Genomic DNA, 19759 nt, shown 5'->3' with positions numbered 1-19759 from the left:
CTCAGTTGTGTTTTGCTCACGCGTCCGAGAGTGATTATGTTTGTTTTGTACAAATAATAAACAATTGCTCGGGTACTTATGTCCCAGTTATGTTTGCTGTATATATTGTCCGGAAAGTTCGTATAAAAGTGTTCTGGAATGCGAGAAAGAGGAGTGGGGAGGCCAGGTCGCAGGACCCCTTCCTTATGTCCCTAACAATGCTTCAGTTCTGGTCTGACCGCCGTGCGGTGCGAACTGGCTTGTCACGCCATCTGTGAAGTTACCTCTGAACGAAACCCCGTCGGCATGGAGCCCGCTTCCGTTGAAGAGCAGCGCGTCGTAATCAAGTTTCTCTCGAAACTCGGCAAGAATGGAAATTTTTGCCGATCTCAGAACAGTTTATGGGGATGATGCTGTGAAGGAACCAACCGTCCACAAGTGGCTAAAAAGATTCAGAGAGGGCCGAGAAAGAGTTCGATGTTCGGGGGATTGTCCATCAAGAATTCGTCCCTCCAGGCCAGACAGTTGATGGAAAATTCTACGTCGATGTGCTCAGACGCCTCAAAGCTCGTGTGGCACGAGTTCGTCCAGAATTGGCGCGAGAGGGGCGTTGGATTCTTCACCACGACAATGCCCCTGCCCACACCTCTCTTGTTGTCCGTGAGTTTTTGAGTAAAAATTCCATTACGGTGACCGAACACCCCCCTATTCGCCGGATTTGGCCCCGTGTGACTTCTTCTTGTTCCCAAAAACCAAATTGGTACTGGGGGCGGCATTTGGGGGACATAAATGAGATAAAAAAAGCTACGACGGGGCAGCTGAGAAACCTACAACCAGAGGACTTTCAAGGAGCCTTCTCACAGTGGAAACGGCGTTGGCACAAGTGCATTATGTCACAGGGGGAGTACTTTGAAGGGGATAAAATTGATTTACCTGAATAATTGTAAAATAAAATTTTTAAAAAACTTTTATACGTACTTTCCGGACAAACCTCGTATTTTGTCTAGTTCACCTTTAAATGTTATTTTCTAGGAACCTGGTGAATTTGTTACGATGGATTTACTGACTTGACTACATTCTCAGGGGGGGAAGGGATTGTTAGTAATACGGACCACCAGTCGACATCCACGTGGTCCCCCCTGGAAACCATCGTGCTGGATTTCAGGTGTTATCGTTACGATGGGCTAACTGGCCTGCCTTTTCATTCCCATCTATCATCCATCACTGGTGTTCAGCCAGTGTATACCGTTAGCGGTTCTGTACATACATATATATGTATATTTCATTTCATTTCATTTTATATATGTATTTATGTATTTGTATGTACATATGGATTTACTTAAGTATGTATTAATAACTTAAAATATACATTTATATATTCACACAATTGTACGCTTTCGTATCTCCATATATATTTAAAAAACGAACAGAGTTTCGTGCCTTCAGTCAAACTGTTTATAATTACTCCTCTCCATCCAAAGGTTGCCTGTAAGAGATCGCTCTTAGCGATAAGGCCGCTCATTGTTTTCTCACTGTGATTAATTCTTGTAATTGTTTGTATTTATAATAAGTTTACTATTGTAATTTTATAGAAGAAACAATAAAGAGTATCTATCTATCTATTTATCTTACACGGCTGTTAAAGATGACGGAATAGCCTCTTTTTTAGCACTCAGGTAGAGTAAAGAAGGAAATTCTATACATATTTTTTAAATGTTTTTAAAATTACTGGTGTGAAAGCTACCGTCCAAGCCAGCCGGTCAGAATGCGCGCACGGTAAATTTTATCTCATTACTCGTCCATTGTAAACTTGCCCTTACGAATAAAAAAAAAAGCCTATTATAAAGGAATTCTCTCATAATTTACGGGGAGTGTGCTGAAAGAGGTTTAAAATTAAAAAAAAAAATGAAATCGCTCTGCCCGCCATCTTGGAATTTTGTGGGGTGGCGATAAATAGTCGCCAATTGTATTGGATTTGAACATTATATTAACAAAATTTTAATAGAATCAGGTAGAGTCTTTACTTACGTTATTACTTCCATGTTTCAGTAAATATTTATAATATAAATTTTGAATTAAAATTTGATTGTTCACTTGCAATGTATAAACTCAAAAATATTTATTCGATTTTAATTTTTAACCTATAAAAAGCTACGTTATCAGCTGTTTTTTATTAAAAAAAAAAAAAAAAAAAAACAGCTAAAGCCGGAGTGAGTCGTACGTTTAGAATATTTTATATATTGTTAACAAATTTTTATTTTTAAATAAATTCAGAATAGAAAAACGTCTTCGATAGGGTGCCAAAGGGGGTACGTTCACTAATTCTCTTACCGTTGAAATGTTCAATGCAAATTTTTCCAACCTTTTTTACCACCAACCCAGTTTGCATGTTCTTTTTTAGAGTCCCTCACTTTAATTTTACTTATCATTTGTCGCGAATACAGTATAACATCAGTATAATCTCTCTTTCTTTCTCTCATTTCTAATTTTCTCTGGTTCTTCAACCCCGCTGAGAGATTCAAATGCTTACAAAGGGACGTTATCACCCACTATAGATAAACCTATGGTTTAATTTATATAAATAAAAATATTTATGTAGTATTTCATCATCATCATCATCCTCATCATCATATTAGCCTTTAACTGTCCACTGCTGAACATAGGTCCCCTTAAGGGATTTCGCTAGTAGTTGCCACGCATGGCAGGTCAATTGGCAGTTGGAGATGTTTTAAAAGGGACGCTGTTGCTCATCTCTCGTCCTCCTTTAGTCGCTTCTTACAACACACACGGTATTTATTCATACTTATTTATTTATTACACACACACACCATATACACACAAGTATGCACACACATAAACTATCATGGTTAATTCCTGATGATTCATCATGATGGGCTAATTGGCCTGTTTTCATTCATACATGTGTATTGGTTACCATACCATTTTCACCCATCAAAAAAAAAAAAACTTATTCATACATGGTGGGATCTAAATGAAATAATTGCATTATACAGATTAGTTACACAATTGTGAGTACTGCTAAAAAGCCTATGTTAATATCTGTATGCATGTATCTGATAACGCGAGTACTGCTTCCTGCAGGACAGGCTCAGCCTAGTGTAGGAGGCAATGATAAAATCTGTGCCAATACAAACATACTTTGTTAAATAAATATATCTTTATCTTTATTATTTCAGGTCCACCCAATTTGCCATGGAAACATAACGCAAGGCGTGTTCCCATGGATCGCTGCTATTTTCGTTAAAAACACCACAATTGATAATCAGTTTGAATACTACTGTGACGGAGCGTTGCTGTCTGAGAGAGTGATACTCACAGGTACGTATATCTTTACGCTAACTTCTCTTATTTTTTTTTTATACAACTTAGAATGGCAAACAAGCTGACGGCCCACCTGATGGAAAGTGGTAACCGTCGCCTATAGACATGAGCAGTACCATGGACATAACAGAGTATACTGTTTCACCCATGATACCCCCCATGCGTTGCCATTCCTGAAGACTCAGGTGTTATTCCTCTGTACCTTGTAAATTCACGCCATATCCCACCCTTCAAACTGAAACACAGCCATGCAAACACAACTGCTTCACGGTTGAAACACGAGTGGGACAGAGGTACCCAAGCAATCGACTTTTGTACAAAGTCCCCCTTATACAGGATAGACAGAAAGAGGAATGGAGTGCCAAGGAATTTTAAGAAGTCCTCCTGGAAACCACTTTTGGTTAATACTTCATGAATTCGTCATGATGGGTGAAATGAGTTGCTTTGATCCACACGTATCATGCTTCACTGGTGCCCCGCCAGTGTATACTGATAGTGTAGACGGGGTTACCATTCCATTATCATCTGTAAATAATTTTTAAACGTGCACGTATCTTTTAAACTATTATACTTCTCTTGTTATTTTTACCTTTCCCTCTGTATTTATTTATTTATACCTTATTATACACCTTGATAATACATAAAATATGACAGAGGTAAGTAAATGTACAAAGGCGAGCTTAACTTTAAAAGAGTGGGGGGAAAGGGATTGTTAGTAATGGAGACTGAGAATCCCATTGCTAGCAATATACCCAACCAGGTCGACCTCCTCGCGGTTCTCCCTGGAAACTATCATGGTTAATTTAGCTGAACTATTATTATACTATGTAATGTGGGTGGAGCGCTGTTGTCTGAGATACAGGCTTTATAACCAAGTGCAGTGACAGATGTTTAATCTGATCCAAATGTACAAATGAATTCGTATCTACTTTTACTGTAATCTCCAATGCTGAGTTTGTTACAATCGTGGTTATGCAATAAAGTTATTATTATTATTTTAAATTTCACAAAAATTCTCATCTCCCCTCTTAAGGAGAGGAGATGGCAACTAACCCCCTGCAGAAGCACAGTCGGCCGGGGTTCAGGGCCCCAGGGAGAGAAACCGGCGTACAATGCGGGCAGAATCTATTATTTTTCTTATTAATTCCTGATGATTTCATCATGATGGGCTAACTGGCCTGTTTTCATTCTCATCTACCATCCTTCACTGGTGCTCCGCCAGCGTATCCCGTTAGCGCAGGCGGGGTTACCATACCATTTTCACCCACCAAAAAAAAAAACTCTGAAAGAGTTCTCTTCCAGCAACACTCAAAGTAGGAAGGAGCATCAATATCAGCGGGTAGAGCGGTGTACAATATTCATCTACAGGAGGGAAAGGGTTTGTCAGTAATGAAGTTTGACAACCCCATTGCTAGCAATATGACCTATTAGGTCGCCCTCCACGTGGTTCCCCCTGGAAACCATCGTGAACAATCCTTGATGGGCTAACTGACCTGCTTCATCCTCACCTATCATCCTTCACTGGTGCCTCGCCGGTGTAAACTGATAGCGCGGGTGGGGTTACCATTTCATTATCACCCATTAAAAAAAATCTACTATTTACGTCAGGTTGCCAGTAAGAGATTGCTTGTAGCGATAAGGCCGCCTTTTGTATATGCACATTCTGTATAAATACTCCTTGTATACATCTCTTTTGCGGGCAAAATAATTTGTTTATAATTATTTATTATTGTATTTGGTAAAATATATTAATTTATTACCAATAACCTTTCTTTATAACCGTGTTGTTATAACATAATGGATTCCTTAAAATAAACAGCCACCACCTTCCAGAACAAATAAATAAACAATTTTGGTTTGCAAACGATTTTAATTCGAAAATTAATATAATCAAGCGCTTTCAGCGGGATACGATGAGATTGTGTTTTCACCTGAACGCCTGTTATTACAGCGCTGTAGCGATATATTATTTTAGCTGTTGTGGCTTTAAAATGAAATGAACTCTTTATATTAAAGTTATGTAGTATATATATATATATATTGTAAATTATTTACTATTAGGTATTTACTAGATGGAGACTTACAAATGTCGTCTGCTTTGGTACTTCTGTCCCATTCTTGTTTCCAATGTTCCCACACGGTACGGATTAAATCTTTAGCGAAAATTACATCGACATACCGCTGTAATTCTAAATTTACCGTAAATATCCAGCTGGAAAGAAAATACTTCGGGATTGTAAATCCTAGTCACGATGGACCAACTAACTTAGTATCATCTTGAACTATCATCCTTCACTGGTACCCCGCCAGCGTATACCAATAACGCAGATGAGATTACCATACTATTTTCATCCATTAATAAACAACTCTATGGTATAGTATGGTATTATACTGTCTGTACCTATGGTGTTTAGTAGATATACTTTTTTCTACCGTGAAGCAGTTTTTTATGGATGATAATAGAATGGTATCCCCGCCTGCGTTAACGGTAAACGCTGGTAGGACGCCAGTGAGTGATGATAGGTTAGGATGAAAAGGCAGGTCAGTTTTTCCATTGTGGTGAATATACCTGAGATTTAGCAAGATGGTTTCCAAGGGGACCACGTAGAGGTCGACCTGATCAACCTTTCCAATGCATTTGAGGTCGTCGATCCCTGTGGAAAGGGGGGGGGGGGTCGTCCTTCACTGCGTTTGTCTGTACGGGGTCGCCACTCAAGGACCTTTCTTCACCATCGGTTGATTCTTTTGTAATAAGATCAGTAAATAGTATGTAAAAGTATGCCAAAAAATAACTATATCAAACTGATAGGACAGCATTAGTTTATAATAGTAATGCTGAAAACTAAGGCTGAAATATAATATTTTGACAGACGGACGGACAAATGAAGTCGCACTGTATGTTCTTAGCTTTTTGTACAAAATCTCATTGACAGTAATAAATTCTCTTATGTATATTATAATTATAAAGAGACAAATTAAGAAAGAATAAATAAGAAAGTCAATAAATAAGCAAGCAATAGGGACAATGCTGGTTACTTCCTCTTTTAAAGAAAATGCCATTCAAGTGAAGTGACGCAATTTTACACTGAGATGAAACTGTAGAGCAGCCTTTCCCAAAATGGGCGATAATGCCCCACTGTGGGCGCTGCAGGCCTAAAGGACAGTAAGAGACCCAGAAAAAATTGGGGGCGTTGTGTAGAGGTTTGGGGGGTGATTTGTTGATCTTGAAGTAATAGTGGTTTTTGAGTAAGTGAAAAAATGGGGGCGCTAAGAAAATAAATTATTCTCAAAGTGGGTAGTAGACAAAATAAGTTTGGGAACCCCTGCTGTAGTTCTAATAGAAAATATTTTTTTTTTATTTCTGTGTATGTTCTTGGCACTTGTTAGATTTATATATATATATATATATATATATATATATATATATATATATATATATATATATATATATATATATATATATATATTTTATACTACTTAGATTGGCAAACAAGCTGACGGCTCACTTGATGGAAAGTGGTAACCGTCGCCTATAGACATGAGCAGTACCATGGACATAACAGAGTTTACTGTTTCGCCCATGATACCCCTATGCGTTGCCATTCCTGAGGACTCAGGTGTTATTCCTCTGTACCTTGTAAATTCACGCCATATCCCACCCTTCAAACCGAAACGCAGCCATGCAAACACAACTGCTTCACGGTTGAAACACGAATGGTACAGAGGTATCCAAGCAAACGACTTTTGTACAAAGTCTCTCTCTGTTAATTATATATAATTAATAATATTTATTAATTGCTTTGCTTATTTCCTATATTGTATAATGCAAATAAAGTATACTCATTTATTCATTCTATAATTCCTGCGTACGAAGTTGCGAGAAAAAATGTAATAAAACGTCCGCTCTAATCAAATAAACTGTGTGCGTTTCCCGTCTCCTCCTTGAACTCCTCGGGAAAAATGGCCAATTTAATTATGAGCGACATCCTTCCATCTGTTGCTGTCTGGCCGATAAAAAATAAGGCTTATTGAATGAACAAATTAACAGCGTATTGATGAAAATGAAGCGGACAGTTTGTTTTATGGGGAACTAGCTGAGGCCCGCGACTTCGTTTGCTTTGAACTCTGTTTTATATTATCGTCAGCATCATATCAGCTTTTAACTGTCCACTGTTGAACATAAGCCTCCCCCTTGGTGGGTTTTGCCAGTAGTTGCCACGCTTGGCAGGTGGGTTGACAACCGCATTTAGACTTTTAGAGATGTTTTAGAGAGGGGCGGTACTGCTCATCCCTCGCCCTCCCTTAGTCGCCTCTTACCTCTTACGACACCCACGGGAAAGGAAGGGGTGGCCCATTCTATGCCGGGACATACACAGCGATTTTGTATTCTATACAACTTTCTTTAACAGATGTGTCTCGCCGTATCCGAGGCACGCTCGACCCATCAATATGAAGCGTAGGCATTGTACATAATGTCATTCCGACAATAAATGTTATGTTACATTTTGCTGAACACAAAAATAGCTGATTTTTTTTTAATGGATGAATATGGAATGGTAACCACCAGTGAAGGATGACAGGTGAGGATGTCCACCAGTGAAGGATGATAGGTGAGGATGAAGTATGTTCACTGGCCGGGATAAAAAGTAACCTATAACCTATTCCGTCCCATAAAGTGTATACCAAATTTAATAGTATCTGGTCAAGCTGTTAAAGCGCTATAAGGTAATACAAATAAACAAACACCAGAGAGAGACTTTGTACAATAATCGTTTACTTGGGCACATCTGTCCCATCCGTGTTTCTACCGTGAAGCAGTTGTGTTTGCACGGCTGTGTTTCGGTTTGAAGGGTGGGATATGGCGTGAATTTACAGAGTATAGAGGAATAACATCAGAGTCCTTAGGAATGGCAACGCATGGGGGGTATCATGGGCGAAACAGTATACTCTGTCATGTCCATGGTACTGCTCATGTCTATAGGCGACGGTTACCACTGTCTATCAGGTGGGCCGTCAGCTTGTTTGCCATTCTAAGTTGCATAAAAAAAATTAGTAACTTCGAGGATGAGTGATTTGTAAAATATGCGGGAATTACTAATTATAAAGAAAAGTTAAAATCGGTTTTAAAATGTGCGAATGATGCTTTTTAATTATATAATTAATCGCCATTTGTACTATTAGGCCTATTTTGAAGTTTCATGTATCCTTTTGGGACATATCTACATTACAATATATATAAAAAAATGTATGGTACAAAAGGCGGATTTAATGCATAAATATGGCATAATCTCTCAGTCAACATTTGGGAAAACAGAAATGTAATTATGCAGTGAAAAATATTGAAAATTGTTAATATATAGTTAGTTTTAATCTTTCGCGTTGTTTACACATACGTATTTTAAATACACAATCGGGACTTAATGCGATGTAAAAGCCTTTACAGGTAAATAGTACCTACATATCTGCTACCTAACCTACCTACGTACTTACGTACATATACAGTTCAGTAGTTCAGTACATATACAGTATACATATACAGTAGTTCTTACCAACCTGTCCTTTAAGGACAGGTTGGTAAGAACTGAAACAGTAAATTCAGACCATTTTTCTGAAATGAAAACCAGTGGAAATTCTTTCCGGAAAATTAAAAAATTTTCAAATGTTTGTTTTATTTAAAATTTATTTATTTATTTATAAAAGACACACCAACAATATGCTCCCATCAATTAAGCAGACAATGTACAATGATATAAGTAAGTAAAAAGTGAAAAATTACTATTAAAAAATGCTTAAATCTAAGTTTACTTGAACAAAAACATCTCACTCCTCATTACCAAGCTTAAGGCCATATGAACACATCAATTAAAGGTGTATACAACTCTCACAGATAAGCGTCAATGTATACTAAGTAACAATTATGAAATACCAAAAAACAGCAATGTATTGTTCGTATTAAAATTAAATTAACCGCCCTAAGGTCAACGTCACAAGCGTACGAAAACTACCTACGAAGAACCGTGCGTTGTAGGTACTCGTCACACTCGTCGTGTGAATCGTAAACTTTTAAATACATTGCGCGGCGTCAAAACCAAGAATCGTTCATTATATGGCTATGGTGCTTTTTCGGTGGGAAATTAATCTACCATCTGATTCAGACCATTGATCTGAATCAGCTGTTTTCGTTTTGGCCAACCTGCCCCTTCCACCCTGTATATGTACATTGATGTAGAACTTTAAAAATCTTGTTGTTTTTAGTGCAATTTCCTTTCACGTCTCATTTAAATGGGTCTGAAACGCTTTTCCTATTTTCTGGGCCACGACTAACAAGTGAAGAGTCTATTAAAGGTGCCGCTCCACTACTAATTAGTCTTAAAGGTCTTTGAACGTGAAAATAAATAGTTGGAACCAATTTAATTGGCTTCAGATCCATTCAGGTCGGTAAATAAGAGTTCTGACAACTGGAAAACGAATTAGCTGCTTGTCGTTTAGAACTTTGGCAACAAATAACAAAGTTGGACCCCTGGTTCGGCAAATTTATAAGTTGGTAGTAATTAACGGGTGTAATTGGTCTAAACAACAACGCGGGTTTATGGTCAAAGTCATTGGGAACTGATGGTTCTGCTTCCTGAGCTTATATATTGGTTTTACCTTTTAATAAATTTGTAAGTGTCAGTAATAAAAACCCTGTTAAAGTTTGTTTTAATGAAACAATTTGATGGGAGCGTTAAGATAACTCAGGTTAATTATCATAGTTTATCTAAATGATGGTGTTTATTCCTGTGTCTTATAAACCATATGACCCGTGGTCCCCGTGTGGTCCCGGCATAGAATAGACCGTCGTGCGGGTGTTGTAAGAGGCGATTACGAGAACATAATTTTCGAGGGATGGGCAGCAGCGTCCATCTTAAAACGTTATCGAAACATAACCTCGGTTGTCAAACGTGGCAAATACTGGCTAAACTCCCTTAAGGCCTATGTCCAGCAGTGGACAATTAACGGTTGATATGATGATGATAAACAAATACATCATTTAACGCGAATGAATGAAATGTTAATCAATTTTTAGTTCTATTGAAATATATAACACAACTAGAAAAACTAAAGCCGTGTGAAGCCGAAGCGGACTTAGATTAATTTTAGTTAGTTAGTTTGCTGTTTTGTCATACATAATGTATGTTTAAATGAAACGGTTCTAAATTTAAAATAAGACGTAATCTCGTATTATTAAGAAATGGACAGACAGTTTGCCCACGTCTGGGTCGTCTACCTGAAACATGCAGGAATATATTTTGTAACATCAAAAACGAAATTTCGTTACGAGCTTCAGGAATTCTTTCTCGGTACGTACACGGGTAATCAGATTTGCCTGTGCTTCATTTATTTCTGTCATTCTCTCGCGAGAGATTTTATCAAATCCCATGTTATAATATAAAGCATAATTTTATATAGATAAGAAAGTCACACTTTATTTGGCGCCGACTGGATTGACAATATCTTTATGACCTATTTGCGAGTGAAAAAAAATAATAATACAAGAAATATGGCAGAAACGCTGCAAATATTTGTTGTTATTCCACTGAAATGGCAATCAAACATACTGCCCACCTGATGGTAAGCGGATACCGTAGCCTATAAACGCCTGCAATACCAGGGGTATTACACGCGCGTTGCCGACCCTGAAGAAACCTCTTTACCCCCCTTTTGAAGAACACCATGCTGTAGTCTCTTGGGAAAACCTCGGCAGGGAGCTCATTCCATAACCTGAGTGTTCGACGAAACAGTATACTCTGTTATGTGCATGGTACTGCTCATGTCTAAAGGCGACGTTTACCACTTTGCATCAGGTGGGCCGTCAGCTTGTTTACCATTCTAAGTTACATAAAAAAAAATGTATAAAATTCTTGTTATGTATATACCAAGTATATAGGCATGTTTTACTACTTCATTAATGCTCTTCTCTAATTCACCCGCTGGGTCCGTAATGCACCGAAAATAAATTAACAAGAAATTATTGCAAATGGAAATATGCAGGTAGGTATTTGATCTAAAGAGATCTTCGTTATGAATACTAAAGCGAGTTAAGCGCTTTCCTGAAGCTGATTAATAAGAATAGTACGTACAAAGCTAAAACACTGAAGTAAAAATCTTTTCATTTGCAGCGGGCCGCTGTGTAACTACTAATTCTACCGTTGATCCGGAAGACCTAATAGTTATTCTTGGAAAGAAATCTTTACATTCGACGAGCGAGAATGAACAAGTTCACAGGGTTAGTATGAAATTGCTTAGCCATTTATTTCTTCGATATTAATTAACAGGTATTTATTTGTACTGCGTATTAAAGAGAGAATTTGCAAAAATTATTAGATAGGGGCTGTTAATTCTATAAGCCCTTCAATTACCTCTTTCAAGAAAAGGTTGAAGTTACATTTTCTTTCCTTTGAGTCATAAACTTAATTTTTCATTTTTATAATTGAACTGTCAAACCTTAAAATCATTCAACTAAATTTCTATTGTAGAGAGTATATTCATTTATTTTAACATCTATTGTATAAGTAGGGAGGTATTATATTTATTTATAGTATATGTATTTATGTAATATTTTATTATGTATCTTAATATTTTATTTAACTGTATATTTGTTTATGTACTCTAAATATTAATAGTTGTAGCATTTCAGCTGCCCGCTAACAACATGCTTTCTAACTGCATTGGGTTGACTGGAAGAGATCTCTGTCAGAGATAAGTCCAGCCTTGCTCACAATATTTATAAATGCATTAACAATGTAATTTACAAGTGCAATAAAGAATATACATATAAGAGACTTTAATAAGACATGAACAGAATTGCACATATATTGAACAGAGGAAGACTTTGTACAAAAATCGTTTGCTTGAGCACCTCTGTCCCATTCGTGTTTCTACCGTGAAGCAGTTGAGTTTGCATGGCTGTGTTTCGGTTTAATGGGTGAGATATGGCAGTGAATTTACAGGGTACATGGGAATAACACCTGAGTTTTTAGGAATGGCAACGCATGGGGGTATCATGGGCATAATTGTATACTCTGTTATGTCCATAGTACTACTTATGTCTATAGGCGACGGTTACCACTTTCCATCAGGTGTATTACATGTAAATTAAATTGTATGTAATTTACATATACATGTATGTTATGTAAATTACATATATATATATATTTATAAATATTGTGAGCAAGGTTGAACTTATCTCAGAAAGAGATCTCTTCCCGTCAACCCAATATAGTGGGATAGCATATGGTTCAATTCCATGCAAATTTAAAAACTGTCAAACACACTTTTGCTTTCAGACAGGAAAGTAAATTAAATAGATGCTTTTAAAACCTTTCTTTTTGCAGGTAAAATCTGTAAATGTACACGAAAATTATACAGTTAAAGATGGCGTCGCTGTAAATGACTTGGCAATGCTTGTATTGGAAGAATCGGCTGATTTGAACAAGGACGTGGGGGCGGCTTGCATGTTTGGAGAACAAGACATCATAATTGATTATCAGAAAGCTGCGGTTAGTATATTTAAGACACTTTAATTAATACATTAATATGTAATTTAAGACTGTTATTTCTTTTTTTTGAAAAAAAAATGTTTTATGTCAATGTCAATGTTAAGATGGATTGGTAATAGATTACCTGGTGGAGGAAGAAGAGTTTGTAAAAGAGACTAATGGACTAGCAGCTCCATTACTAGTAATATATCTTGTCAATTCGACGTCCAAGCAGTTCTCCCTGGAAACCATCGTGGTCAATCTTGATGAATTCGTCACTGCATGCATTGGGCCCATTGATCTGCTTTCATTCTCACCTATCCGCCTTCACTGCTGTTTTGCTAGCGTATACCGATAGTGCCGTTGGAATTACTATTCCATTTTTATCCATTGAAAGCCTGTTACTGTCTGTATGGATCATCCTGAATAGCTTTTTTCAATACTTTAATTATCATCATATTAGCCTTTAACCGTCCACTGCTTAATATAAGTCTCCCCCATGGGGGGTTTTGCCAGTAGTTGCCACGCTTGACAGGCAGATTAACAATCGCAGTTAGGTTTTAAAGATGCTTTAAGAGGGACGTTGTTGCCCATCCCTTGCCGTTTCTTAGTCACCTCTTACGGCACTCATGGGAAAGGAAGGGGTGGTCTATTCTATGCCGGGACCACACGGTCATTTTCAATAATTTACTTTCTGTATAATTTTACTAAATCAAACCAAGTGCTATTCAAATATGTCTGTTATCTGAAGTTTGAAAATGTCTAATGAGCATTTTTACTTACCTATCTACACCAGACTCATTTAGCGCCTACCGTATTGCCTATAGCAAAGATACGCACTATCATTTCTCTCTTCTTGCGAATTGTTGCTACGCCCTTTTCATTAGGCGCTAACAAAAGAAATATTTTTATTTCAGACTACTGCATGGAGCCTTTCTGGGGATTTAACGCCAATATATTTTGATAAAGAGAAAAGTAGAGCTTGTAACCAGAAGAATAAAGTGGAAAATACGTTTTGCTCTACTTACGGCGATGGTAAGATGTAAAATAAAATACATAGTTTCTTTTTGTTTACTTCTGTCCGATTGTGGCGGAGATAAATAACAGGTGCTTTTCTTGAGAGTTCCAGTTATTTCTAAGGATAATTTACTCGCTGTACAGTTAGACGCTGTTTTAGTGACGTGGGTAAATTAGTCGAGAACGAAACAGTGTTTTATATAGTTTTTTATATTGATGCTCTGTATATCAAACTATGAAAATGAACAAACGAGATGTATGAAGAGTAAATGAAATATACTTAGATTATACAGATAGTGTCTCTATACAAATGCTTCGAGAAAAACGGGTCAACTTTTTCGTACAATTTTGTGTGATAAATAGTTATGAGTGATTCCTTTAAAACTTCTATTTTATCTTATAAATTCTGCACCTTTTTAATACGCACAAAACTAATTTCAATTATTAAATAATAATATAATATAGATACGTCAAGATACATTTTACGCGTAAGTATATATACTTACAAATAAACTAATAAACAATGAATAATAACTAATAAAAATGAACACTAATAAAAAAACGAGTCAGCTAATTTAATAATTAGCTGACAAAAAGTTGACCCGTTTTTAAGGTACGATGCTCTATCTATATCAACCTTTCCTAAAGTGGGCGATAACGCCCCTTGTGGGCGCTGCAGACCTAAAGGGGATCGGTAAGAAACCCAGAAAATAAATATCATGAAGTAATAGTGGTTTTTAAGTAGATGAAAGAATGGGGGCGCTAAACATTATTTATTCTCAAAGTGGGCAGTAGACAAAATAAGTTTGGGAACCCGTGATCTATATAATTTAAGAAGTAAGAATATAATAAAATTATAAGTGTAGGAAGTCTGTATATTGAAAGTAATTAAAAATAATTGATCTAAGCGGATTGTTTAATAAAGCAATTTTGTCTGTCTGTTTGTTTGTTTATCTGTCTGTATGTTTATTTCGATAGCACGCAAAATTTACTGCATCAAATTGAATTCAGTTTTCACTTATGTATTCTTGATAGTCTAACTTAAATTCTGGTGTATGCGAAATTGGGCTTTGAATCAATAAAACAAGCTCTCCAATATTATTTTATATTGGTGTTCTCTACTGTGCTACTAGGAAGTCAATGCAAGTCTGCTCTCTAGCGCTTAGAAGTATCGCTCGAAAAGTAGTGGGGCGGTGACGTAGCAAAGTGAAAGATAAATACATGAGTCATTCAATATCAGTCTTTAGTCAAATGAGAGATTAATTTTTGCACATTAATTTAAATAATATCAACATGGTCTATGTTTTATTTTGATACGCCATGTACAAATGGTTTTCTTTTCATTAATGTTCCTACTTCTGAAATCCGCGCGAATGAAGTAGCGGGCAAAAAGTTAGTTTGGTTGTATTACATATTAATAATCTCGGTTTTTAATGGTTGACTGGTATCCGGTGTTAAGTCCGCAAATGTACATAGAATTTTTGTGCATTAAAGTTTAAATAAATAAATAAAATAAATAATATTTAGGATAGAGAAGAACAGAGGTTACTTTTGTCTCGGTTACGCAAACGAATTTTGACGTAATCGCATACCTTGAAATAGGTCATGCTTACTATAATATCCAAATTGGTGGCGACGTGATGGGCCGGATCTTTGGCTTTCCTATAATATGGTTGTTGATAGTTTATCCGTCCATATAACATGGTCTGTTTAAGAATACTGTACATTTTTTATTTTCTATCTTTTAGTTTATGTTAATCATCATATTTTTTATTGTAAACTTAATTTTTATTAAAAAAAAAAAAACAACAGCTGTGTTTCTCGTCCGTTCTTCCCAGCTGAAATTGCATTTCGGACTTTATTTTTTATACAACTTAGAATGGCAAATAAGCTGACGGCCAACCTGATGGAAAGTGGTAACCGTCGTCTATAGACATGAGCAGTACCATGGACATAACAGAGTATACTGTTTCGCCCATGATACCCGTCATGCGTTGATCGTCAGGTGTTATTCCTCTGTGTAAATTAACGCCATTAAACACAACTGCTTCACGGTTGAAACACAAATGGGACATAGGTACCCAAGCAATCGACTTTTGTACAAAGTCTCCCTCTGGTAAACTGGGCGGTAGATTAAAAAAAAATATTATTCTAAAATGCTTATTATTATTACTTGAAAAAAAAAAAACGATTTACTACTAATAACCTATATTTTTTCAGACGTACCCCTATGTCCCAGTTACGGAGGTCTGCATGCGACAAAACATACGGACGAGAAATGGTACTTGCACGGTATTCGAACCGGGGACCCGGCGGCGAAGCGAATATGTATAAAGAGAGATATTACGTATACTAGCGTGATAAATTTTGTTGATTGGATTCTCGAGAATGTTCAGAGCAATAAAAACTAAATGCTGTTATTTTGATACAGTTTTTAATTTGCATGCAATTCCATATTTAAAAAAAAATACCTCAATTTCAAACCTCAAAACGGTTTATTACATAAAACCTAGCTGACTCGGCAAACGTTGTTTTACCATATACATTATTTCGAGAACTATACATGAAAATTTATCGTACTACAATTATTATATTCCATTGCCATCTTGCAATTAATATAAAAATCGCGATTAAAAAACAGGGGTTATCGTAAAAGCTTTATTTGTTGTGTGGTTTTCAACGCTAAATTCAAATAAAAATATAAAATTTTGTCAAAAAAAATAAAAAAAATTTATTCATGTTGAGGACATTTTAGGCCGATTCTCAGAACGTCAAATTTTTACATTATAATTTTATATTTTTAACCTACCGTCACGAGTTCGGTATATTAGATAAAAAAAAAACTGATCTTTTATAGAATTTTGTATTCAAGAAAATTTTGCTTTACAATTAATTTATTTATTTATTCTTTATTAGTTGTGTGGTTCTAGTATAGAACAGGCCACCCCTTCCTTTCCCGTGGGTGTCTTAAGAGGCGACTAAGGGATGGCAAAGGGATGGGCAATAGCGTCCTTCTAACAACATCTCGAAAGCCTAACTGCGGTTGTTTATCTTATCTTATCTTATTTTTCGCATATGGGGTCAGCTAAGCCGATGCACGTCGACCCATACGGATCTTTTGTGCTTCCCTCTGCCTTATATCATCATTACATGGATGCTATGTGTTATCCTAACGATATCCCGCGGGGGGGAAAGGGATTGTTATTAATGGAGACTGAGAATCCTATTGCTAGCAATATGCCCAACCAGGTCGACCTCCTCGCGGTTCCCCCTGGAAACTATCATGATTAATTCCTGAATGAAATTCATCATGATGGGCTAACTGGCCTGTTTTCATTCTCATCTATCACCCTTCACTGGTGCTCCGCCAGCGTATCCCGTTAGCGCAGGCGGGGTTACCATTCCATTTTCACCCATTAAAAAAAACGATATCCCGCAGTTTAAGATATATGTAGTCCCCTGGCTCTGAGTAAGCTGTTCCCTGTAGACTCATACGCATACTTGCCAACGAATCGCAGTTGCACATCAAGTGTTCCATGGATTCCGATTTCTCCCCGCACAGTCTGCACAGTGTGTCCGAAGATAGACCCATCTTGTGTAGTATATGCTTTATTGGCATATGTCCAGTTACGGCACCCGGTTGTTAATCCGCCTGCCAAGGGAGGGAACTTAAATTAGCTGACAAAATTTTGATACGTTTTTTTTACTCGATGCTCTATCTATATAATAAAAACTTTAAACATAAAGCGATACGGAGACTGATTGACATATCTGACATGTCAGTGTCAATAACAAAAGATCTGTGTTGCCACATACAATAAATTTAAATACGATAAATACAAAATTATATTGCAACATAAATAAAGCCTTAACGTCCTAATATAACACCCTAAAAAAACATCTTAAACTTAGCCCTTGAAATAATGTCTTAAAATAACACGACAACAGTTTAACGCCCTTACACAACATATGCATTCATACGAATGTGTCACTATTGTGCATGGTCCCGGCATAGAATGGACCACCCCTTGTTTTCCCGTGAGTGTCGTAAAAGGCGACTAAGGTAAGTTACTTATTTTTTAATAGATGAAAATGCAATGGTAACCCCGCCCGCGCTATCGGTATACACCGACGAGGCACCAGTGGAAGATGATAGGTGAGAACGAATGCAGGTCAGTTGGCCCACCATGATGAATTCGACAAGAATTAACCATAAAGGTTTCCATGGAGAACCGCGTGGAGGTCGCTCTGAGAGTGTTAATTGCTAGTAACGGTGCTATTAGACCTCATTACTAACAATCTCTTTCCCCCCCAGGTAACTTACTAGTCGAGGGATAGGCAAAAGCGTCCCTCTCAAAACATCACCAAAGTCTAACTGCGGTCGTTTACTCGCCTGCCAAGCGTGGCAACTACTGGCAAAACCCCCTTAATCTAATCCCCCTAATTATGGGGGAGATTAATGTTCAACAGTGGACAGATAATGGTGGATACGATGATAATACGAGAGCTTACTCTTTTCTTATGCCCATACAGTATTTTTTTATGCAACTGAGAATGGCAAACAAGCTGACGGCCCACCTGATGGAAAGTGGTAACCGTCGCCTATAGACATGAGCAGTACCACGCACATAACAGAGTGTACTGTTTCGTCCATGATACCCCCCATGCGTTGCTATTCCTGAGGACTCAGATGTTATTCCTCTGTACCCTGTAAATTCACTGTCATATCCCACCCTTCAAACCGAAACATAGCCATGCAAACACAAATGCTTCACGGTAGAAACACGAATGAGACAGAGGCAAGCAATCGGCTCTTGTACAAAGCCTCCCTCTGGTTCTCTGTCTCTCAGATATCTATAGCTTAATTTTGTCATTGGCCCAAATCGTCCCTTATTAAGTTCGAGAGATGAATCAATAAGGATTAAGCGGTCCAACTATACAGGCCGTGTACAATCACTAATTGTATGTCTCCTGACATTGATTACTGAAGAAATATCAAAAGAAATTTATTATTTCCCCCCTTCCCCCCATATTTTAGGGTTGTCATCTCCATATTTGAGTATTACGTAGAAGGTTGAAGCGGGGATAATAAGTGACATATACCAACCAACCAATCACATACCAAAAATTGTTGAACAAAAATTAACCACTCTGTTTTCCAGGGGGAACCGCGTGGAGGTCGACCTGATAGGGTGTATATAGCTAACAACGGACCTGTTAAACCTCTTTATTAACAATTCCTGTGGCTAAGAAATTTGAGGTTAGGTTGTGTTTATAAAGTTTTCTCATAAAGTGTATTTCGGGGCTTTTGGCCACAACAGAATATCAGTGTTTTGCTCTTTTGAGGGCAAAACAATAATTTGATTTGTGTCCATCTTGTGTTACTGTGTGCGTGTGCCAACACGCAGGAAAGAAAAAAAATTACTTCTTTTGTGTATTTTGCTTTTTTTTTTTTGTATATATGCATTCTTTAATCTCTTTTTACCGTGTATGTCTATATTTGTCTGTTATTATTTGTGTGCTGTAATGTAAGTAATGCAAATAAATTATATATCTATTTATATATGATTCAATTATACGAAATAACGTAGGCACAATAATTTATTACGAAGCGCGGGTGGCAACCCTACCACGTCGGTTATTGGATGAGACCCTATTATGTAATATGAATTAGAGCAGTATTATTTATGACCGTAATATTTAGCGCCTCTTTGGTGTATTTTTTTTTTTTTGGGTCCATGTATCCCGAAAGACAACGTCGAAAGGGCTCGTGTTAACACTGGTTGTATTCCGCGGACTTGTCCGCGTGATTTAGTACATTAAGTATCCTATGTAGTGTTAGTTTGGTATCGGTCCCTGGACATAAAAGGATTAAGGGTAATGAAAAGGCCGGTGAGTTGGCG

The 19759-nt window shown here is 37.1% G+C and overlaps 1 protein-coding gene across 2 annotated transcripts in view; it reads left to right on the top strand.

Moving 5' to 3' along the window:
* LOC113513685 (tissue-type plasminogen activator-like) overlaps positions 1–16282 on the top strand; it is a 43899-nt gene extending 27617 nt beyond the window's left edge. For both annotated transcript variants that reach the window (XM_052893522.1, XM_052893521.1), the window contains exons 2-6: positions 3177–3318; positions 11481–11587; positions 12696–12860; positions 13757–13874; positions 16077–16282. In XM_052893522.1, the coding sequence (XP_052749482.1) occupies positions 3177–3318; positions 11481–11587; positions 12696–12860; positions 13757–13874; positions 16077–16267 (723 nt within the window). In that variant the 3' untranslated portion in view covers positions 16268–16282. The remainder of the gene's footprint in view (positions 1–3176; positions 3319–11480; positions 11588–12695; positions 12861–13756; positions 13875–16076) is intronic.
* The last annotated feature ends 3477 nt before the right edge of the window (positions 16283–19759 follow it).

The sequence above is a fragment of the Galleria mellonella genome, unplaced genomic scaffold, assembly GCF_026898425.1.
Source record: "Galleria mellonella isolate WM207_F2 unplaced genomic scaffold, CSIRO_AGI_GalMel_v1 utg176, whole genome shotgun sequence".
Taxonomy (NCBI): Eukaryota; Metazoa; Arthropoda; class Insecta; order Lepidoptera; family Pyralidae; genus Galleria; species Galleria mellonella.
The sequence above is the reverse complement of the archived record's forward strand: the minus strand, read 5'-3'. Positions and strand labels throughout refer to the sequence as shown.